This window comes from Pyricularia grisea, chromosome I, assembly GCF_004355905.1.
Source record: "Pyricularia grisea strain NI907 chromosome I, whole genome shotgun sequence".
Classification (NCBI taxonomy): domain Eukaryota; kingdom Fungi; phylum Ascomycota; class Sordariomycetes; order Magnaporthales; family Pyriculariaceae; genus Pyricularia; species Pyricularia grisea.
In genome coordinates, this window is record NC_044973.1 from 4,896,944 (window position 1) to 4,919,878 (window position 22,935).

A 22,935-nucleotide genomic window follows, 5' to 3' on the forward strand; every position below is an offset into this window, starting at 1 on the left:
TTAATAAAATGCTAGGGCAGCTCTTTATCAACCATCTGTTGAACAGAAGTTGATATCGCATGCAAGGTTTTAAAAGAACAATAGCAATTGCTAAGCCTGCTGGACGCCGACGAGATGTAAACATACCTACCTACCTAGGTATGTAACACCCCCATACATTTTAGACTAATTTACCCGGTTGGTCTCAAGATTCAACATGCACAAGGAAACGTGGTCTAGACCCACAAGTGAAAAAAATTATTGTCCAATGGCAAGCTATCATGTCAATCCTGCAAACTCCACCACTTATCTGTGGGCTTATCGTACGCCAAGCTCATCCCTGATGATGGAATTTTTTGGACAACCTTAGCTACAAGCCTGTATCCTGAGGTATCTCTCATCGCCATACAATCCCGCCTGTAGAGTACTTTCCTCAACATCAAGCAGCCTAGCAGCACAGCTGCTTTCTCCACCGGCAGCAATGGCTTCAACACAAAAGCCGCCAGAGGTATGTTTATCTACTACAGCACACCAACCAACACCCAAACGAACTGGCCAAAGAATGCCTGACTGACTAACTATCCTCTACCAACAGCGCAACCGCGCCCTGCGCATGCTCGGGCTCCCCGCCTTGCCCAAGAAGCTGCCCTCTCGAAACTGGATGATCTTCTGGACCGTCTCCACGACCCTCAGCGCTGCGATAATCTATGATCGCCGGGAGAAGCGCCGCGCCACGGCCAGATGGGCCCGCGCCGTCTCGCACATCGCCAAGGAGCCCGTCGGGAGCCCCAGCGAGATGCCGCGCCGCCTGACCGTCTACCTTGAGTCTCCGCCGGGCGACGGTTTCCGCGTCGCGCAGGACCACTTTGTCGAGTACGTCAAGCCCATCCTGGCCGCCAGCGGCCTGGACTGGGAATTTGTCCAAGGCAGGATGCAGGGCGACGTGCGGGCCGTGGTAGCCGAGCAGATCCGCCGCAGGAGGAGGGCGGCTGGCGAGGTTGCGCCCGAGACTCCTGATGGCCTGCCGGAGCAAAAGTCGGAGCCCACGACCGAGGAGCTTGTCGAGGAGATGCGCAAGAATTCTGGTGTCAGGGAGTTTGCCGGCGTCCGGGGCGATATCGTCGTCGGGCGCCATACGTGGAAGGAATACATCCGCGGCCTGCACGAGGGATGGTTAGGCCCTCTGGTGGCGCCGCCGGAGCCACCAAAGCCTGTTGCTGTTGGAGCAGAGGAAGGGAAGGATGCAGAAGAGAAGAAGAGTGATGAGAGCAAGCCGAAACGACCACCACAACCGAAGCCATACAACACGCCGGAGCAATACCCGTCCTCTGACCTCAGTCCACACATCCCAACCGAGCTCACTCCATCGGTCCCTATCCGTTTTCCTCATCTTCTTGGCTTCCTTGGCACGCCGACCCGATTTGTGCGCTTCCTGAACAGGCGGCAAACGGCTGATGAGATCGGCGCCGAGGTCGCTGCCGTTTGTCTGGCCACGTACCGCGAGTGGAAGTCTGAGGATGAGATCAAGGAGTCGCTCGAGTCTGCAGAGAAGGACTGGGTCAAGAGCGTGTGGAAGGCCGATAAGGGCGAAGAAGAGGGTGATGCCCAGCAGTTGCCGAAGGAAAAGGTCTGGGTTAACCCGATCATCCTGGACCCCAGGATCTCGACCAGGATGCGTCGCTTCGAACTGACGGCGGATGACGAGGCTCGGGCACGGCAGATCGTCGTCCCCGAGGAAGAGGTCGAGGGCTGGATAAAGAGCCACCTGAGGCAAATGTGGCGGTGGGGTGCTCGGCAGTTCCAGAGCGACGGCAAGAAGATACCCAACGTTGGACCTCTGGACGATTGATTGCCATTACTGGCTACCTCTGGGGTTGCAGCTTTGATTGACCGTCCCTACTGGTACCTTCTGTACAACATGTGTATTTGTTCTTGTTGGCTTCATGTACAAACGGGTGGGAAAATATGCAACTGGCTCCTTAAACTTTTGTACAAGATGTAATGATCTCCTCTTGCTTTAGTTACTAGCGATGAGTTTATTAGGCTTTTTGCATAGATACTTAGACTACTAATCCGAATCGTCATCTGAACCGTAAGCCACTAAGCTCAAACTCGGTTTGGGTTGTGAACTTGCAATGGGAGCCTCCACCGGGACCGGGGGAGCTGTCTTCTCAGCAGCAGCCGGCTTCTCTTCGCTCTTCACCGGACCATCAACACGCTCTGCCTTCCCCGACGCGACCTCATCGGCTCCCGAGTCCTTCTTCTCCCCACCCTGCTCCGTCTTGCGCCTGACAACGCCCTTCAGACCCCTCAAGCCGCCACCGTCGTCCTTCCTCCTCCGCTTTCTAGCGCCAGCTCCCGTCCCGAAGCTCCAATCCTCTTTATCCCCATCGCCGCCGGCCTCGCCGGCGTCGTCGCCACCGTCGCCATCCTTGCCCTTGAGCTGCTGCAGCTCCCTGAACCTGCCCAGCCCGTCCTCGACCTCCTTCCTCGTCCGCTCCTCCTCGGCCCGCTTGGCCGCCGCCACCTCGTCCAAGAACTCAATCTCATCCTCGTCCAGCGCACGGAACTGGTTTTTGATCTTGTTTGCCTCTTCAAACGCAGCCTGCTTCGCCGCTGTATTTTTTTGATTTGGTATTTCCAGGGCCCCAGCGAGCCCCCTCCTCGGTCCGTTGTCAGCGTTTGATCTTTTGCCATGAGTAAGAACCATACAATCTAGGTACTAGTAGGAACTTGGAAAAATGGGGTGACCAACAAAAAAAAAAAAAAAAACCTACCCTTGTTCGCCTGCAAGATGGCAAATAGACTCGGCTCCCCACCCTCCTCGGCGTTCCGTCTCGCCTCCTCCTCCCTCCGCTTCCTCTGCTCGTCCAGCTCCCGGCTGACGGCAGACCACTCCTGCTTCCGGCTGCTGCCCGCCTCCCCGCCTTGCTGCTGCTCGTCGGCGCCCATCGCCTCGCCCGTTGCGGCGTCGATCGCCCCGGCCGAGACGAACCGGGACATGGTTGGGGATGGGGGGTTTGTAAACAACGTTCCGCCCCTCGGGTTTCTTTTTATCTCCTCTGCCAAGAAGAAGAAAAAATGGTACGAAAAAAAAAACCCTCTACTGCCACATCCTTTTTCCCGGGATTTGGCAAGCAAACTCCGCAAGTGACCAGATCAAACACACTAGTCTTGGGGTGGTGTCAAAGACGGGAGTTGCCTCGTTGGAGTTTCCCTCGAATTCTTTTCGTTGAATTTTGCTTTCCCAGCGGTGAATGAACTTTTGGTTTGCCGGTTTTGATTGCCGGGGTCATATAATTGAGCACAATAATATTGGGTTGTGCTGTGAGCGGGAAGGCTTGAGATGGATAGATTCAATATTTGCCTGGGATTATAGCTGCAGGTAAAACACAAAAACCACAGTCGTGCTAGCGCGATGCGGCGCACTGTACTCCATACTGTGCCACGGCCGAATGATTATCACCGATGTTCAAGTAAAGGTATTTGGCTTTTGTCGAGGCTGACAACAGCAATGGGGACGACAATTATTTGCAGGCAATACATCACGATTACGCGCCTCATCACCAATGACCTACCGATGGCTACAGAGCCATTGAAGTTATTCGGATATGTGCTTCTATGTATCAATATTTGCCCAGAAAGTCAGGTACCAGACGGACTGGTGACCATGGCAACGACAATAAGTTCACCAAGCTTCTATTATTGCAGCGGGAGGAAAAAATGAAAAAAGAAACCTTCATAATGGGGTTTGATAATCATGTTTTTGGTTGTATTATCTTGTTTGGTTACTTCCATTTTTTGTTGTTGTTGTTCTTATATGACTTTGCCAGTTTTGTGCCTTTGCGATCCCAAACAACGAACCCATCAGCCAAGCAACAAAGGAAAAAAAGATAAATATCAATGTCAACCCCGCGACTCCACGCATGACTGAACACCAAGATTCAGTTGTCCGCGACAGTCACAAATCCACTCAACCCTTGCATGCGAATGAATCTGGAGAAGAATATAAAAAAAAAAAAAAATTGAAGAGCAGGAACATTGCGTGAATCCATCCACTCAAGGTTCCTCCTCTTCATGACCATTCCAGCAAGTGGGATGATCGTTTCTATGAATTTCGCTGATAGCAACAAACTTTTCGTAATCTCATATCATAGCGAAGCGCCCCAAAGAATGAGAGACAAAGTGAAAGAAAATGCAAAAAGAGAAATATGATGGAGGAAAAGATTCAAGGCCGGACGAAAAGTGCCCCCAATCTTGCCACCCTTATATAAACTGAAATCCCGCTTCCCATGAAACCAAAAAAAAAACCAAACAACAAGGGGGAATTTGAAATGTTAAAAAGTCAGAAAATAAGCAGTTAATCAGTCCCAAGCAATCCCACAAACCCTTTCTAGAATTATCAACTCCGTATGAGAAAAATGAGCAAAATAGAAGCCCCAGACTTGAGATCCGAATCTCTGCCCAAGTAACCGATATCTCATGTGCAGACCTTGGGTGTTATCCCTATGTCGTGCGGTCGACAGGCGTTGGATATAGGAAGATCCAATCGGACAGTGTGGAGCTCAGAAGCGTGTTCGTAAGTAGTACAAGGGAAGTGAAGTACTCTGTATAGCGATAAACTGTGTGCGTGATGTCGGAAAATCGTCTTCGTTTTGTACGATATCGTATGCAGTAAGGCAGACACCCGCGGGTACAGACTCTTTGATATGCCTCATTCCAGAGGCCAAAGTAGCGATTGGCGAGCGATGACCCACGATCCTTGAATGGTCGAGTGTCCGATACCAGGTCTTGTGTCCGGTAGTATTGGCACTGGATAGTGCACAAGTTCACGTCGCTTCTTGGGGCGACTTTGAGTGACACCCCAGACCTCCCGCTCGAATGGTAATATTGCTCGTTGAACGCCAAAAGCAGCCAAAATCCAAGCCCAGTATTCGATGACCCTGAACACGATGGAAGTAGAGTCATGCTGTCTGCTTTGAAGCCCAGGGTGTTCAGAGGATCATGTGAGGAAAGAATTGATTCAGAAATTAGATCCGGTTAACGCCAAGCAATGGGGATATATCGCCGACCCAATATACCGAAAAAGGTGAGTGAATAAGAAAACACAAAAAATGATTAAGGCAGAGAGGCCTCGAGCAACCGGCCCAGGAGTCGTCTGTCGCCATCCATCAAGCGCAGCGTAGGCCACTGAGCGATGCAGCTAGGAGATGCCAGGTACTACATCGTTTGGCCTGGGGATGAATGAGCGTAAACAGATCTCGACTCGAAAGATGGTTGCGTCGGGGGGTATCTGAAATGCAAATGTATCGATTTTTTCCCTCCAAATAAATGACTCCGTAACGTAAAAATGCAAAAGATAGACAAGTCTGGTTGCTTGCTGAAGGGGAAAAGGTGAGGCGACATGAAAGAATGAATCTCCGAGCGCACCATGTTGGCCATTGATTGTGGCCAAGTCAAGCTGTAGTGAGCTTTGTCTCTATCCCATCACGGGTTGACCAAAGCCATGAGCGTGGGGCATTCCAAAGTGAAGCATTGACTTGTGATGAGTGGAGGTTGTGCAGGATGAGCAATCCATTCCATTGGCATCCCAGATGTTGTTGTGGTAGCCGTGGTTGCATCCGTAATAGCCAGGGTGTGCCGACGCGGGCTGGCGGGCAGACTGGCAAACGTTTTGATACGAATTGCGGTGGGAGTTGGGGTACTGATACCCTCCTTGACGAGAGGGCCCGTAATTGTTGAACGCGATGCCTCGGGCAAACCACTCGTTGTATTGAGCGCTGTGGCTAGCGGCCGAGTTGATGGTGTAGTCAGGAGTACCGTATCCAGAGTCAGGAGGAGTCAATGGATGTCCCCAAGTGACAGGTCGCTCGGAATACCAGGCGTTGTGGGCCGACACGCTGCTGGGTGGCGACAGCTCTGCCCGCTTCTGATTGAGACTCTGCAGACGTTCGTACTCAGCAACTTGCTGTTGGCGCCAGGCCGGGTTGTGGAAAGCGAAGACATCAGTGTCGATTCTTGGGACGACAGGCATGTGGCGCTCGCGCGCAGCAGCTCTCTCAGCAGCCTTCTGTCGCTCCTTGTCTTCTTTCCACTGTGCCCAGCTGGTCAACCAAGCAGTGTAGTCGGCAGTTGTGTCCAAGTTGACATAAAGCTGCCAATCCATAGCTGCAAGCCACTCCATCTCTAACGTGTTGAGTTCCTGTACCGGGATGGCACTGACCTCGGACCACGACTTGTTCTGGAAGGTGTTGTCGTCAAGAAACTTGCTCCCGAGAAGAAAAGCAGTGGTCAGCATCCTCCAGACCTGACCGTCGTTGAACTTAGGTGGTTCACCCTGTCGCTGGGCCATGCTGTTGATCCGCTTCGCCATGTAGTTCATTCCCAGCAGAATCGTCGTGCTCGGAAGCCGAGTGGATGTAAGAATCTGAGAGACGAACTTCTGGAAAGGCGGCGAGACGGGCACATTACCAAGCGTCAAACGGGTGGCCATCGAGGCAACATACTCCGCCATCATCTCGACATCATAGTCGAGGACAGCGCAGACTCCGCCAGGCATGTTGGGCAAGTGATCGGAGTTTGGTACCCGATTGGAAGGGTCGAGGGAGAGATGGTGTCAAATCGAGAACTCTTGCTACTGGGAGCACCTGAAAAACAAGCTCAGCAGATTGGTTGTCACGACCTGCTGGCAATATTCCCAAGGCTTGCAGATAGGCGAGCTAACGATGACGGAGGAAGGTATAGGAATGGTGAAATTAGTTGAGAAGCCCAGCCATAGGAGTCTTCAGTTGTGTTGACTGAGTCAATTATAGATTTCCTTGCACGGAGATCTCACTGAGCTCGTCCGTTGCCGTTCGTTTTTTGCTGCAACTCCGAATGAACGGACGCGTCGACGGTGGATGGGAGTGTTGGTGACTGGTTGTTGCGTTTTGTATAACCAGAGAAAATTTTGAAACTAGTCGTCAATCTGCGTATGTTTGTCGAAGGAATGTGGAGGTGTATTAGAGGAAGTTATGCCGAGTCGTAACGCTACTACGAGTGAGTTAGTGTCAGTGCGCAATCACAAACACGACTCTTGTATTTATGCAGTGAGTGAAGTTGCCGGGTGGTGATGCAATCCCAAGGTTCGAGTTATTTGCTTTTGAAGTTTTGCCAACCGAATGGATGTGAGTCCCAGGCTGGCTGTCGAGTCCTATTTCAGGTGTGCTCGTGGTTGCAGCTGCAAACTGGTGGATCAGGTTTAGTTTGGTCGCTGTGGTCGAATCTGTCGCAGGTGTCGATATGCAAACGTTGTTCTTGTGTACGTCCGAACGGGACGATCAACGGCGGTCGACGTTGGTCTTCGAGTAAAAAGGTTGCAGAGGGTTTGCTCGATGTGCTTCGTGGATGCTGGGGGGTGCAGTGCGAAAAGACAATCGATCGTAACGAACCTTTTTGTTTGGTTTGAGGAGCGGGAACGTCGTCAAAAACAAGTATCAAAAGACGATCGTTGTTTGGTGCAGTAATCCGATTCCAAATTTCCAGTCTGTTCCGCCGTGAGAACTTTTGTCGAAGATCGAAAAGGTTTGGTCCACCGAAAAAAAAGCTCTCAAAACTTTGCACAGCAATGGACAGAGCTGACAAGGAAAAAGCGTGTGGGCTCAAGCCAAAACAACAAGAAAAACAGCGTGCGCCAACTGAATCCCGACTGGTCAACGAAACAAAACTGAATTTGTTCGCTGGTCTCGAAAGTACTTCGGAAAGACCTTCGTATGAAATTGGGCGGATTCGGTCGTCGTTAGATTGAAAAATGGACGGGAATGGAGAGAAAAGGAAAAAAGAAAAAAGGAAGGGTTTCCGTGAGAGCGGATGCGCACCAAATGAAAAGAGAAGGGGAGAAAGCCCAGGGCCAGTCAGAGTGGTGATGACGAGTGGGAACTCCAAGAAGCGAGCCCCGACGACATAAAAAAAAAAAAAAAAAAAAAAAAAAAAAAAAAAAAAAAAAAAAACAGGCACTGGGGGTGAGGGCGTGTCGGTTTGCAAAGGGACTGCAGGGGTAAGTGTACAGGGTAGATGGGTGGCCAATTAAATGACAGGGAGCCCAATGGGGAAAGACCAAGCCAGGAAATAAGGAGGTGGATCTCTCTTCTTTTTTTTTATTATTACTTTTTATTTAATTTTTCGCAACGAACGGCCTTGCGGCCCTCGGTAATGACAGTGAGAAATCGCCCGGTCACAGTGCGTTTAGTGCGGTGAGAGTGGCACATTGGCTCACGATCGCAACCAAATTGGGTCAAGCGCTCCGTGTGGATGACAAGGGGGCGAGCGCCCATGTTTGTGAAAGGAGCTTTGAAGGCTTGGGAGGCACGGAGGAGCGGTCACGGCCTGACTGCAACACAAGCCTGCGCTTCGTCTGCTCTGTGCGTGATGGAAAGCCGTACCGTACCAATTATGAAGAAGCACTTATGCATTTTCCACAGGTACCCTGTGTTCTATTCTAGGCAGTTTACCGTAGGTATCCAACCACTGATGACTCCCATAATTCCAATGCCTTTTTTTCGTCTTCCTGTTGGATAGGCCCATCCCTTCAAAAAGGAGGTGTGTGTTTAGAAGCATTTGGTTCCAGTCCGTCTCACCCCAACTCGCGACAGAACTCATCCCTGTCCAAACAGCTCCGTGCCCGTCCTTCACGCACGAAATGGATTACCTAAGGTGCTAATTCAGGACCTAACAAAAGTATCGATCAGTCTTAAACTTGTCGCCGTCATTTGCTAACTTTTGACTACTTTGATTGTAAAGTGCGTAAACAATCGCCGGGCGACGAGCTTTTCTCTCGTTTTTTCAGGCAGCAATGGTATTCATTTGTTTACTGAAATTAGAGTTGGAATGGTCTGCTCAATATCACAAAGGCAAGCAAGGCCTATGGAATACTACGGGCCACCTGTCAAAATCCCCTTTCTGCCCTGGGTTCTCTTTGATGCCTGCTCGCCTGTCAAATAAACCGGAATAAAACACGAGGAAGAAAAAAAAACAAAAAACAAAAGGGGGTGGAGGCGATGCGACATGCAACAGCAGTGGACACTTTTTATTCTGGCTTGGTTTTTTTTTTTTTTTTTTTTTGTTTACTTTAGTTTTCTTTGATGACCTTAACATCTGAAATGGTTTCTATTCTTTGTTTTGCCGTCGGGCTCAGGGATACCCGCGTCTGGACTTGGGTGCACTGTCACTTTGACTGCCACAGTCCCCGTCTCATGCATTAACTCAACATGAGGGGGAAAAAACATTGAAGGGACTGATAACAAAGGCATTATCTGGGTTTTTTCTGTTGTCAAGGCAGGATGAAGTGAATACCTGCATGCAAAACTTTGCAAACAGCCAATGAGTCGGTGTGCGCACAGACTATTTTTCCTATTCAAGTTCAACTGTCTGTGTCAAGAGAAAGAAGAAATGAAAAATGATTTCATATTAAAAAATAAAAACAAACAATCTCAACATACGGAGTATGTGTACTAGCGACTGCGCCTAGACATGGATTTCCGTTCCAATTTTGGGACTGCCTAGCTTCTTTACTGGCACATGAAAATGTCAGGGTCCAATAGCGACTTGACCATGTCCTGTCAATCGGACTAGAAATTACTTGCCGGTATTACTCAGTGATCGTGATAATAAACAATAACACAAATCGAATTAATCTTGTCCAACACCCTTCGGGGTCCTGGGGGTCTCCTTGAATCCTTGATGGGCCAAATATCCAATAAACGGGCGCCGGGACAACAGATTCGGTCTCGGTGCTTTCGATGCTTATTACTCTGCTCCCCGTTATTCTTCCAAGATTTGCCGCACATACCTGTACAACCAGAGACCCAGAATGGCTGGGTCGGGTCATGTGAGAAACTTGTGCAGCTTAATAACGCACACCAAATAATCATAAAATAATGCCTGATACCAGACGATGCCGACCCAATTGGGCCCATTTGGGAAGTGACTGTTCACTTTTCATACAAAACAAGACACACATTTAACCCGGCTGTTAAGCCAAGGCGCACTTGTGGGAAATTTTTTGTTTTCACCTTGTGGGCTGTAAACGCCTCGAAACGCGCAGACCTCTCTCGTATTTGCCTTGAATTGGTTTTTCGGCGGGCTGTGCAGGTCATGATGGGGAATTGTCAGGTCGGCGTTGACGTTCACCCTACCTAGCTAGACCTCAAAAGAATCCCAAAGATTTCACGCTCGCCAAATAAAATCCCACCGTAATCACTGTGCTTAATACTGGGTGTGAGAGCTAACTTGCTAAACCAGTAGCTTTGATTTTCTCCGACACACCATTCTGCACCAAGTCACGTGGAGAAGAATCAGAATCAGCTTTTGTTCAATCCGCACCAAAAAAGCAAGTCGACCTATCGGATCCAAGGGAATTTATAGAGTGAAACCCACGACACAGTGTGCTCGTACCCCCCAAGCGATTTTGGGTTGACGGAAGAAGGAACACTTTCTTTGATCCGCTTCGAACATCGGACTCCATATTGCCGCTTTGCTAGGTGGCACATTTGTGGCACTTTTTGTGTCATGATCAAAGGAAAAAAAAAAAACGTTTGCCTGGCTTTGCCTGCCTTCGTGATCCAATAACAGGGTAGAAACAAACTGACGCGGAAATTGCCACACAACGCGACTTTGTGATTTTGGATGGAAGAGGATTCCCTGGCTACGGTTCCGACGTGTGTTGGCGGTGACGACAGGCTCCGCCTCCCCGTTGGATGATCACTGGATCAGGAAGATCCAGCTCCAATGTCACCTACCCTCTCAAGGTAACAGAAAGAAAAAATTACAGAATGAAAAGCCGCATAACCCGCCTTGCCTGCAAACAAGCTCCCAACCATCCCATAAAACAAAACTGCGTAATGGTGGCGGGATTTGGTTGTCGCTTGCTGCAGCTGCTCCTATGGATACATACGTACTTTTTTTTTCGACCGTGACTGGTTGTGACGATCAAGTCAGGCACAAACCCTCATAGGGCCCTTGAGCAGAAAGAAATAAGCAATGTGACCCAAAGGCGGCGCTGCTCCGCGTGAAACGCGGTTCTGTGGCTAGCATAAGCAATTGCAAACGAGAGGAGCGGCGGCTGTTCAGCTTGCCTGGCAAGCCTGGATGGCCTATTACACATTTGTTGCTTCACAAGTTCACATCCATCCCTACACCACACACACTTGACATAGGTAACACACACCCACACAATAAGAGGAGATCATATCCAGACATAAAAATATGGATCAGTCCTAAATGATGACCCCGACCCCATCCAAGCATCCACGGTCAATCACGCACTACCCGTAATTTACTATACCCAGCCACGACCAACGGTACAGACTGGCATCAGTAGCATGGGATGCGTGAATTCAGCAGCACCACCTGGCCGGTCGCTCTTTTTCCCCGTTTTCCATGGGTGATGCATGCTACAGGTCGCAAAAAGCTAAGCTCTGCAGTTTTGGGACATGGTTGATTTGGTTGCTCCCCATCTTTTTTTTTTCTTTCTGTTCTCATTGACGCAGTAAAAACTCTAGTAGCAATCGCCCCGGGTCTCGCCCTCTCTTTTTGGGGTCTTATTTTTCTTCACCGCTGAATTGGGGCGGTCAAAATCATGTCGCAGGCCAATTACACCGCAAGCAACGATCTGAGACCCCCCCTCCAACAGTGGTTCAGTTCAAGGTTCTCCCCCGCGCATCGCCCAATGGAACAAACCAACCTGCAGAGCTAGGGGTTAGGGCGCTTGTTGCTCACCGTGGATGACCCGGTTTGACCACTCAGGCAGGTGAGGCTGCGAGGAGGTCCAGGTGGTATCCAGTTCTGAGTGACAGCGACGGGGTAAGTCAGTGACGGGATACGTTAGAGGAGGATCGCGCGGGACCTGACCCCCAATATTCAACCAGCAGCATGGCGGTTGGGTTACTTGGAGAAATCTGCACGGTCCCACGCTGCAGTGCTTTTTTTCTTTTTTGTGATGTCTCCAACTTGATGCTTCTGCTTAAACCCCAGAGACAGAAAGCAAAATGCAGACTTACTGTCTGAGTGCCTGTGCATCCATTTGTCAACTGAGCACTGCCGCAAGAACTAAAAAGCTAGGCCCGGCTGATGCCAAGTAACAGAGTCCGCCACATTGTATCACAGAATGTGTTTCTCCAAATCCCGTTGAGTACAGATGATGATCTAATTCCGATAGGAAAAGTTGGAAGGGCATGTTCTCAGCCACCCACCTGGAAAGCGATGTCGGCCCGGACCCTTAGATCACATTACAGTTGCACGAGTAACTTGTAGCGGCACTATAACGGTCATTCCATCTGACAAGGTAACCAAGATGTTTGAGTCTCAACAATATTTACAGTATCGGCACACCACTCATCTAACGGGTTAAATTTTCCGGGTGGACTTTGATGGCAAAACTTGGACGTTACTGAAGCGCACCTACGGGACTTATTCAAGGTACTCCGTGGGCATGGCAAAACCCCACGTGGGGTAGTCATACTATAGACAAATGACACGCATAATTTGCATCAATATCCGTAGGCACGTACGTCCGGATCGGAGTAGGGTGCCGTGGGCGGAAGTATCGGTGCGGGTCACCAAATTGGGAGAGAATGCATCACAATTGGGAGAGAACACATCAGACTAAAAAAAAAAAAAAAGACTGGGGGAGGGAGATTTTGAATGAACAAACAACAAGGCGCGTGTTGTGTTGAACCAACCAGAGAGAAGAGAAGAAAAAATAAAATCACCTCGAGTAAATTTTACCCCCTTTCGAGATGGGGGAGTGACTGAGTGGGCTTGCCTGCATAATTACAACGTAACCAATCCAAGCCACCCTCCCTCGCTCACCTCCCGCGACGCGTATGTTACTGACAAATGCGAGCAGTCACGCCCTGTATTATCGAAAGACCTTGATTCATCCATAACTACCCGGCAGGCAGGCAGACAGGCAGGCAGTCATTCTTGGCAAGCCGCTTCAAATATTAGTCTATCGTACGTACTCGGAAGGGCAACAGGCCGGGGGGTGTAAAAAGGATCGAACGGATGACTCTTTTTTTTTGCCAACGAGTTACGGATAGCAAGACCGGGAGATTCGAAGGCTTTGCAAATGGAGTACCGTAGGTTGACGGGTGATTTTTTTGTCTAGGGGATTCGTGGCTCAGATCGGGGAAGAAGAAGAAACTGGTAGTGTATGCAGGACAGACGTCACCTGTCATGTTCGGCACAGCCCTCGCGCACCTTAAACCTTTCGATGCCTGGTGTTTACGAAGTAGTTTTAATACTGTAGTATCCGCACCCGAGCGATCTGGGCCCTGGCAAGCCAAGGCCTGACCTTATTCCGTACTGAACAAAAAAAAAAAGGAACCGAAAACGTGTCTATTGTACCCGTACAGAAATTAATCAAAGACTACAAACCTGCGGGTGGCGGAGGCGGACACCTGCGCCGTCTCCCGCAACCATTGGCCTGGGCTGCTTGACTTCAAAGTACCGAAGTACATGCGGCATCTATCGGACCAGTGAGATCTTCAGCTTCATCTGATGTGAGGACAGCCCTATTCCACTTAGGGTATCGTCTTTACAGAAAACAAAATGTGCCTTCGTACGTATTCTAAAATAAAAACTCCAATGGGATGTCTAGAAATAAACCATTTTTATTTAGCGGTATTTTACGGAATACTGTATGATTTTTCTTTTCCTGGAAAACAGCCTTGCAGCTTATGACCTCGTGCATCGTTCACTCACTCAATAGTATGTACAGCCCCGCGTGCGCACGCACACACACACACACACACCAGAAGTAGCCGCCCCCAGTCAGTTTTCCGACCACGCAAGGAGAGGGGGAGGGGTATTTAGCTCGGAGTCCGTTCCGCATTCTGCAAGCATGCGCATCTGGCGGTGGCAGCAACAAATGCTGATGTGTGCCCCTGTTCCTCGATCTTTTGATGCTGTTGCGGGAATGCAAACTCGCCTAGGAAAAAAAGTGTGCAGTAATATAATTGGATAATATTAAAAAGATGAAAAAATTGCTCGGAAAAAATTGGTTGACTCTGGTGACACCATTCTCTATTTCCCAAGCTTTCCTTGTTCGGGTCGGCCAAGACAGATGATCGCACGAATAGGCATTGTTTCGCTCATCAAACGGTTAATGAACCGCATTTCGCCACGACCGCCCAGCCTCTCGAATCACAGGGAATAGCGGCGAAGTGAGTGGGAGTTGATATCATTGACGGCGAGTGGATTCGGTTCCGGGTATAGCCGGGGCTTTCCAGGTTGTTACAACTCTCTTGTTTATCCGTCCGTGGTTTTGGTGATTTATCGGTCAAAATACTTCCAAAAACTGATATATTAATATGTCGACATGTACTTTACAGGGTACAGTTTTATTAGAACTATGAGAGAAGTCTCCATTCGTAGTTCGCCTCTCTCACAAGATCCCCTGCGGAACATTCCTTGCCTTTCGAAACCAGGCCTGAAATCAAGAATATCCGTAGCATTTTTGAAATCCGGAAGCTCTGTGTCGTCGTAAATTTGTTAATACCCACCCAAGCCACCCCATGCACGAGACAACTCAAATCTCGTACAGAAACAACTCCACCTGCCCAGAAGGGCGAGACAAAGTAATATGCGTCTAGGCGTTTTCTAATTTGATTTCTAGACGCTGGGGAAAAGCCCCCGTCGGGGCCCGCGGCCAGATTCAAGGGACCACTTTGTGATAATGCACCAGGCTTTCACACACTTGCACATGATAGAAAAAATAGAACCCCTCAGTTGTTGTCGGGCGTCATCGGGCCCCAGAATCACCCCTCCTCCTACCCTCAGTCACGAAGCTCGGCTTTGGACCCTATGCCGAGAAATTGATGACGATGTGCGATCCCGAGTAAATTTGCTCAGGGTCCTGAGTATCGATCTCTTCACCGAATAATGGGAAGGTTTTATCCATAATCAGCGATTAAACTGACATAGTAGGTTATGGTCTAGTTTCTAGTTTCAGTTCTATTCCTAGTGCTGGTTCTAGTTCTAAGTCTTTTGTGGTGGAGAGTCAGGACTATCGGAATCCGAGAAGTCTATATGTGTTAGGAAAAAAGGAACGAGCTTATGCGGATTAACTAACAACACCGAGTTGTTGAAATTGGTGGTAGAGTCAGGTACCCGAGTAACACTCACCAACAAACACACCATCAATATCATCACACCTTTTTTTTTTCCTTCTTTTTTTTTTTCAGGGTCCAGACCGTGCTTTTACTCACTTTGACTATAACCAAGCGCCACGTCCTCCGCGGGCTACTTTACTCCCTCCAGGCTAGCGTCGCCACTCGCACAAGGACGCCTTGGACTGGGAATCACGAGGGTGGTTCCAAAACCTGCTAGAAGACACCATCTATTTCGTAGTTTCCTTCCCGGAAGACAAGTTCCGTTGGCGCTTAGCCGTTGGTAGCCGCGTAAACAACCAAGAAAAAAAAAAGCTTTTTTTTCTTCTTTAGTCAGAAACCAACGGAGAAAGAACCAGCGGGCTTGAGGAAGACACCTTGACACACACACCGTAACGAGATGTCTTGCGTGGCATCACACAACCGAGAGAGACATAGGACCCTGATTTTAAACCCTCTTGACTATTCCCCGTGATGACTAGACCATGGAAGTGACCACGACTGGACTCGAAGGACTCGTTCACATTGGGAGGGAAAGGCCAAGGGAGGGGAGGTTGGGTTTAGATTGACACGTAGTCGGCTTAGGTTTCGTGTTCCAGATGGTCTTGAAATTACTATACGTGAATAAAACATTGTATCGTCTCTTAAACACCAACAAAGCTGGCCCCAGAACTCCTTTTGTAACGCCTAGAGGGCAGAAAAATACCTATCATACAAAGGCATATGGTGCGAGATTACGCGGCTCGGACAGTAGAATGAAAGAAGCCAGTCGTGTGAGGTTGGTGTATGTTTACCCCGTGAACACATGCCTCACTACCCAAACTTCCTCATGATTACTCGCACATATGCACGATTACCTGTACCAACACTCCAGAACCTCTCTCGTAAGTCTTCACACCATCTTCACCATTGGGACTATCGCCTTGTCAATGACCGGATCCCTTCTACATGCGGCCTCCTTCTCCGGTCCCCACTTGGAGTGCCACTCACGCTCCCGCTGCTGCGCCTGATCAAATGCAGCCCGGCACTCGGTCGGCAGCAGGTCCCTGATTTCATCCGGGACAGCCGAGAGGCCGCGGAACGGCGCGAGGAAGTCAGTGCTGCTACTCTTACCACCCGCCCTATCGCCGTCTAGGAAGAAGCGCCGGTCATACGAGGCTGGCGCGATGCCTGAAGGCGGCGTTTCGAGGACAGTATCGACCACGCGGAAGTTGCGGGGCACGGTTGGCGGGAGAGGCTTAAAGATGGTGGAGCTTGACGTGCCGTCATTTTCTTGTGCTTTTGATTGCTCAGACTGCTGCGGTTCGAGCGGAACTGCTTCAATTCGAGCATGAGTAGGCTGCATCGTGGCCGGGTAGTGCATCATATTTGTGTGCATGTCGTAGACTCCATGCAGGTTGGCCTGGCGCATACCGGTCAAGATAGAGTTGAAGTTGCTGTGAGATGACATTGTTAGCATATACTAGTCGTTCCATCTGGACCTGTTGAATTGGGAACTTACCTGGCCTCCTTTGCATGTTCATACATCCAATTGGTGTCATTGACAGCAACACGCCGCTTTTTGGGTGCCACAAACACACCAGTCTGCTGCGGAACCACAGGCGCCGCAGAGTGATAGACGCTAGAAGCACCGTGCCATGCCACATATTGGTTCTTGTTGTAGGGCTCACCGACGACAAAATGGTCGTTTGGATCGGCCAGCTCGCCCTCAACAATACCCTCCATCCTCGCCTTGGCCACCTCATAATCGTCTATGATGCGGCGACCACCGACAATGATGAGAGCACCAAACTCCCTGAATACAGATCGTGCCGTGACAATACCTATTGACCGACCTTTGTAGCTGTGTGGGATGATCTCACGTTCGATCATGTCCCGCTTCTCCTCGTCGTCTACTATGACCTTGGTCAACCGCAGGTGTTTGGTAAAGAAGAGGTAAGAGTCCCTGAATCCCACGCAACGCGCAGGCTCCGTCGACAACATGTAGAGCCTGTCACCACGTCCAGCGACAGTGAATGTTCGACATCTGTATTCGCGTCCTCCTTGCAGGTTGCCGTTCTTGTCGACCTTGGTCTCTCCTTCGGGATCCTCCGGAAGCGCAACCTCATCGTTGATAATATCCATCATGGTGCCCTCCTTGTCGATGGCCTGCTGTGTAGGTGCAAGACTTGCGCCCTTACGGCCGCCACGGCCCCGCCAGCCTCCCCGACCACGTCGGCGAGGAGTGTTGAGTTCGCCCTCGCGCACAGGCACCTCAATCATGTTGTCCCAGTCCGGCGGGCGATTCTTGGGCGGCCGTCCAAGTCGCTTGCGCCGGACAGTCTGAACTGGGGCTGGGGATGGTGACTTTGCAGTCTCTTCCTCCTCGTCCTCTGCGTCTTCGGCGGGCTGCTCGTCGTCCTCCTCCTCCTCATCCCCGCCTGACTTGTTTTCGTCGTCGTCGTCCTCAGCCTCGGGTTCATGTGCGGGGTCCTCTTCCTCATCCTCGTTGTCGTTATCCTTAGTAGGTTCAGCTTCTGGTGCGGCGTCGGCCATGGGCTCATCTTCGTCCATCGTTTGGTAGTGTTTCGGCGTGCTTTCTATGTTGGGTGTTTTGCGCATTAATAAAGAATGCAATCAGAAAGAGGCGTCGTTTTCCCAGCAATGCAAATCATCGCAAAACATCGCCGATGGTGATATATCATGATATGACGCATGGCAGGAGTAGTGGGACCTACCTAGGGCTGCTGCTGCCCGTCGCGCGGCCGCGCGGCCGGACCGGCGTCCCATTTTGAAATCGGTACCACAAGGGTTTGATTTCGCCAAACTACGATGTATGTGTTTCAGGATATAAAAATGCGCTCAAAGGAGTTAGAGTGATGATGATGCAATTATCGCTCAATTGGTGGCGGGGGCGGTGGTGCTGCTTTGAATCGATGGACTTAATGCCCTTCCTTCACGCGTCGTTGAACAGCTACTTCAAAAGTCGCCGGCGCCTTCCGGCGCGTGAGATTGGATTCCATGTTGCGACAAGTGGGGCTTGCGGCAGAACTCCACATCATCCGACCCTAACCCAGACCGCAATTCGAGGTCGCTGTTGCTGCCTGGACATGCTGGGAAAGGCCTGCCACCTGCATTTGACGTTGCAAGGGTCCAATACAAAGCAGTGGCGGTCATGCCCCGGCCCGTGACGTTGCCTGTGTGCAAGTGACCGATGCCCCGCCATCCAGAAACGCTCCGATCCTAGTGACACTATACATGCCTTTGCTTGAAGAGCTACTGAGCAAAGGTCGGACAACCGTCGCCCCTAGAAGAAGGATCATTCACTCATTTCGAACCTATCACAGCCGGCCCGCCTCGCATTCGGTCACGAGAAATCCCAGATCCGGGCCTAAACTATCCAGACCGAAACCGTATTGCCACTCAGCCTAGACTGAGGGACCTAGCTGCGCTTCGTCGTAGATCCAAACTCAATTGTTTTCCGATCTAACCACGCATCCTGGATATCCGACCTTTGCAAACACGACCTCAAACATCGGGCACGGAGCCCCACCGGTTGAGCTCCGTTGCATGTCATCTTCCGACCGAACGGGCCAGGAGTCCAAGCTCACGAGCTCCGTCTCGGAACATGCTCCCCAGGTCACCACGGCCGCAGAGTTGAATTCGTCTCTGCCTGTCGAATCCTTTGAAGAAGACCTGAAGAACCCGTCGACCACCACGGCTTTCAAGATGGCTCCACGAGATGAGAACCAGCTCAACGGTCAGGTCGAGGACCTGATAGACCTCAACGAGGCACCGTCACTCTCAAGTACAGAGGTTGTCAAGGATAAGACGGTAACTGGCACGGAACAAAGGCCAACAACGGAGCCACTAGCACAGGAACATCCCGAAACTATGGAATCGTCGATAGCAACCCTCAAGCCTACCAGTCCACCATCAACAACCGTTGCAACACAATACCTGACCATCGAGGCCAGCACCTACATCGACCCGACCCCACCAACTCCAGACGGATCACAACCCCCATCCCGAACGCCCTCCAACGCCCGTCGCTCCTCAAATGCAACCTCACCAGCCGCCTCTGACGGTGCATACGACTTTGACAAGCGATATGTCAGCGAAGATGAACAGGAACATGGTGGGAGCAGCAGCCGGTCTGAGATTCAGAGCATCATGGAGCAGTTCACTGGCGACGGTGGCGGCCCAGGTGCCGATGAGGTCATGTCGCCGCGACTTGAGATTGCTGGACCCATGCTGGGAACGCCGCAGCAGCACCCGCCTAGAAAGTCGAGTCTCGAGCCGCTAGCGCCGAGTATCGCATCGCATTTTCAGGATCTAAATGTGTCCGCCTCTCCACCATCTGCAGGGAAGGCCAAGGAGGTGGCAGTGGAGGACGAGGCGGGACCACCAGTGCCGCCTAAGGACATCACTGTTCCCGACCCCGCGACGTCGCAAGACAGCCTGGCCGAGCAAGTGCTCTCGCCAACTGTATCGATGCACCGGCCGCCACCGCCCGAGCCTGACGAAGAGCCAGCCCTTCCGTTTGACTTCCACCGCTTCCTCGAACAGTTGCGGAATAAGAAGGCCGATCCTGTAGCCCGGTACCTGAAGTCATTTCTTTCCGAATTTGGAAAGCGGCAGTGGATGGTTCATGAGCAAGTCAAGATTATTGGCGACTTCCTTGCTTTCATTGCCAACAAGATGGCACAGTGTGACGTATGGCGTGAGGTTTCGGACGCGGAGTTTGACAATGCACGTGAAGGCATGGAAAAGCTCGTCATGAACCGCCTCTACACTCAGACCTTCTCGCCTGCCATACCTCCACCACAACCCATACCAGGGTCTAAGCCAAACAGGAAGCGAGGCGGCGAGCGGCCGATGGGGCCCGGAAGGAGAGGTCAGCATCAGGAGGATGTTGAAAGAGACGAGATCCTGGCACAAAAGATCAAGATCTATGGTTGGGTGAGGGAAGAACATTTGGACATACCCCCGATCGCGGAGAGTGGACGAAGGTTCTTGAAGCTTGCGCAGCAGGAGCTACTCAAGATATCAACATATCGAGCACCACGTGACAAGATAATATGCGTTTTGAACTGCTGCAAGGTTATATTCGGTACGTATTTTGACCCTTGATATGATGGAGTCGGATAGTCGGATATCTTCCTAACCCTTCCTACAGGACTACTCAAACACTCCAAGTCGGACTCCTCCGCCGACTCCTTCATGCCGTTACTCATCTACGTCGTCCTCCAAGCCAACCCTGATCATCTGGTATCCAATGTGCAGTACATATTACGATTCAGGAACCAAGAGAAACTGGGTGGCGAGGCCGGATATTATCTCTCATCCCTAGTACGTCCCGTGAACTGCCCGCTATAATTTCGACAGTGTACAGAAAAAAAACTGACCGGATTCCTAAAACATATAGATGGGTGCGGTGCAGTTCGTGGAAAACATGGACCGGACAACCCTAACCATCACTGACAACGAGTTTGAGCAAAATGTTGAAAGGGCAGTAATGGAAATCGCAGAGAAGCACCCGCCGCAGTCACCACCCCTCCCACCTTCACAGTCAGAAAAGCCACACTACAATTCTCACCATAACAACCACTACAACGCTGGTGAATCATCGTCAACCTCAGCTAGACCATCTCTGGACATCATATCCGACGGCGTCAGACCTGGCACGCCTCGGCGCTCGACGGACGGCGGCGAGTCGTCAGATGTGGACAAGGAGGCCCCCATTTCGGGCTTGCTGCGATCTATTCAGCGGCCGCTCAGCCATATTGGACGCATGTTTACCGACGAACCGTCTCCTGTTTCAGGTCCGAGCCGAGGTAGCCCCGTACACACCCCACAGCCGCGGCGATCCGAGGAGGCACCAGGGCAGCAGCAGCAAAAGATTCGACAGCACTTGTCAGCAGAAGAAGCGGCGGCAAGGCAGGCAAGCGCAGAGGCGGCAGAGGCACAGAGGCTTCACCGTGCTGAGCATGCCAACATTGTCGAAACATTGGCGGGCATGTTTCCAGACCTGGATCGTGACATCATCAGCGATGTCGTGTATCAGAAGGAGGGAAGGTGAGCCTTTCTTCCCATGAACATCCTCTTCCTCTTGATAAAGTGAGACATATACTGACACGGTTATTGCTGACAGGGTTGGATTGGCTGTTGACGCGTGCCTTGCGCTGTCGGCATGAGGGGATGAGAGGAAGATATTCTCAACTAGACATGTTTAAGGCCATATGAATATATATACTGGCCAGGCACGAAGCCAAGTATATGCGTAACTGCGCTTAACGATGATCCGTTTCGCAGCTGGGAGGCTAATTGCTAATATCGGAGGATGACGGCCAGCATCTGCTACCAACACTGGGGAGACTGAGTTTGATGTCGTTTTAGCCAGCATTGCTCCACAACGAAACGTGGCATTGTATCTTGATTGAATCGAAAGCATAGCCGCAATTTGCAGGTTTTTATGTTGGAAAGAGGAAGAAGGTTCCCAGTCCAGTTAGGATAAATCCTGGATATCCCAAATTTCGGGGAAACGAGTTGTGTCGAACAGTTCGGTCAAACTCAATGATGATGACTTTTCCCCGAACAATTGTGGTTGCAACATTCAGATCTGGTTGTGCCATGTCTTGAACCCCTCAATTGTGATCATGAAAACCCGGTGAGGATTCACCGTGGTCTTCACCAACTAGGAGCGCATGTTTGATAACGGCCCCCTCCCTTCCTCATCCTACCAAGTGAATCTCTCAACCTCTTCCTGGCGGGATGATATGAGGCAGGAACCACGTTAGTTTAGTCTTACCCTGTCCAGTGTTGCATCGAAAATAAAACCGCAACTCACGAGCTGTCTATTCGAGCAAGGAAACGACGTCGTCCAGCCCGACTCAGTACTCCTGGCTTCGTTGTCATTTTTGTGTCATTTGTGTCGGGGGAAGCAAGTTGATCCGGAGGGAGAGCTCCTGGTGGTATTTTGTGCGCCTTGAGATGACACCTTGAGATTTCCTTTGGATGATGATAGACAAGATGCGGGGGTTTCGGTGCGATGCAGCTGTTAAAGTCTCGGTCTACATGCTGACATGCTAGATGTTTACGGGGGAATTCATTAGAGCTTGGGAGAATCCCGTGGGGGATTGGGAGCGGAATAAGGGAGAATAATGAGGAGAGAAAACTCATAGGGTCCAGACTCTTGAAATAAGCTCATCCTTGACTGCGCGTAGAGGATCGGCATTTCTTGGTACTGTACCTAGGTGAGCTAGCAGGGGGAGGAGGGAGGAGAAGGAGGAGGAGAAGAGGGCCAAGACGTCTCACAACAGCAGGTGGGATTGTGCCGCCCTCAGACCGCGGAGAAGGAGATCTTGCGGTGGGAGGGATCGCAGACCAATCATCCGAGCGTTTTCTTTTGTTTCCCTTAGAGAAGCTCTTTAGTGTTGGTGGAGAGAAAGAGAGTCTCAGAGGGTGGTCTGACATCCCGTCTTGCATAGCCCTCTTCTTAAGAGAAGCAGTGGGTGTGTATTGCGACCCGAGTCCTATTGGTTTTTTTTTGCTAGTAGTAAAGATCGTCCATCAATCTGAGGTGGTCTAGACAACTTTCGCTGAACGACGCAGCGGATCAAGGGTGGGAGGATAGAGCATTGTCCATCTACTACCTTACGTTACACCCCATTCCACCACGGGTATTTAGTCAAGTACATAATGTAATCTGTTGTTCGGGGGTCCTTGTGATTCCATTGCCAATTTAGAGCAGCAGCCAAGCCCAATGAATCAACAAAAGGGAACCCTGCATTCAGATCAAGCCAGTAATCGACGATAAATCCAGGAGAAG

The 22,935-nt window shown here is 50.6% G+C and overlaps 6 protein-coding genes across 6 annotated transcripts; 2 read left to right on the forward strand and 4 right to left on the reverse strand.

The window, feature by feature from the left end:
• Positions 1 to 460: 460 nt before the first annotated feature.
• On the forward strand, positions 461 to 1,828 carry PgNI_06508 (uncharacterized protein; the record flags this gene model as incomplete). The annotated part of the gene is made up of 2 exons (XM_031126531.1): positions 461 to 487; positions 575 to 1,828. The coding sequence occupies 2 exons, from the start codon at positions 461 to 463 to the stop codon at positions 1,826 to 1,828; spliced, it is 1,281 nt and encodes a 426-aa protein (XP_030983265.1).
• Positions 1,829 to 2,047: 219 nt separating this feature from the next.
• On the reverse strand, positions 2,048 to 2,982 carry PgNI_06509 (uncharacterized protein; the record flags this gene model as incomplete). Its single annotated transcript, XM_031126532.1, has 2 exons — positions 2,048 to 2,595; positions 2,757 to 2,982. 2 exons carry the CDS (start codon positions 2,980 to 2,982, stop codon positions 2,048 to 2,050), a joined length of 774 nt encoding a protein of 257 aa, XP_030983268.1.
• A 2,476-nt stretch (positions 2,983 to 5,458) lies between these two features.
• Positions 5,459 to 6,538, reverse strand: PgNI_06510 (uncharacterized protein; the record flags this gene model as incomplete). Its single annotated transcript, XM_031126533.1, has 1 exon — positions 5,459 to 6,538. The coding sequence occupies one exon, from the start codon at positions 6,536 to 6,538 to the stop codon at positions 5,459 to 5,461; it is 1,080 nt and encodes a 359-aa protein (XP_030982140.1).
• A 3,421-nt stretch (positions 6,539 to 9,959) lies between these two features.
• Positions 9,960 to 10,553, reverse strand: PgNI_06511 (uncharacterized protein). Its single transcript, XM_031126534.1, has 2 exons — positions 10,393 to 10,553; positions 9,960 to 10,285 (listed from the first exon to the last, which is right to left on the reverse strand). Exons 1-2 carry the CDS (start codon positions 10,478 to 10,480, stop codon positions 10,152 to 10,154), a joined length of 222 nt encoding a protein of 73 aa, XP_030982360.1. The 5' UTR covers positions 10,481 to 10,553; the 3' UTR covers positions 9,960 to 10,151.
• A 4,957-nt stretch (positions 10,554 to 15,510) lies between these two features.
• On the reverse strand, positions 15,511 to 18,058 carry PgNI_06512 (uncharacterized protein). The gene is made up of 3 exons (XM_031126535.1): positions 17,843 to 18,058; positions 16,627 to 17,704; positions 15,511 to 16,561 (listed from the first exon to the last, which is right to left on the reverse strand). The coding sequence occupies exons 1-3, from the start codon at positions 17,892 to 17,894 to the stop codon at positions 16,018 to 16,020; spliced, it is 1,674 nt and encodes a 557-aa protein (XP_030982139.1). The 5' UTR covers positions 17,895 to 18,058; the 3' UTR covers positions 15,511 to 16,017.
• Positions 18,059 to 18,282: 224 nt separating this feature from the next.
• Positions 18,283 to 21,702, forward strand: PgNI_06513 (uncharacterized protein). The gene is made up of 4 exons (XM_031126536.1): positions 18,283 to 20,217; positions 20,284 to 20,456; positions 20,533 to 21,182; positions 21,259 to 21,702. Exons 1-4 carry the CDS (start codon positions 18,675 to 18,677, stop codon positions 21,299 to 21,301), a joined length of 2,409 nt encoding a protein of 802 aa, XP_030982137.1. The 5' UTR covers positions 18,283 to 18,674; the 3' UTR covers positions 21,302 to 21,702.
• Positions 21,703 to 22,935: the final 1,233 nt, after the last annotated feature.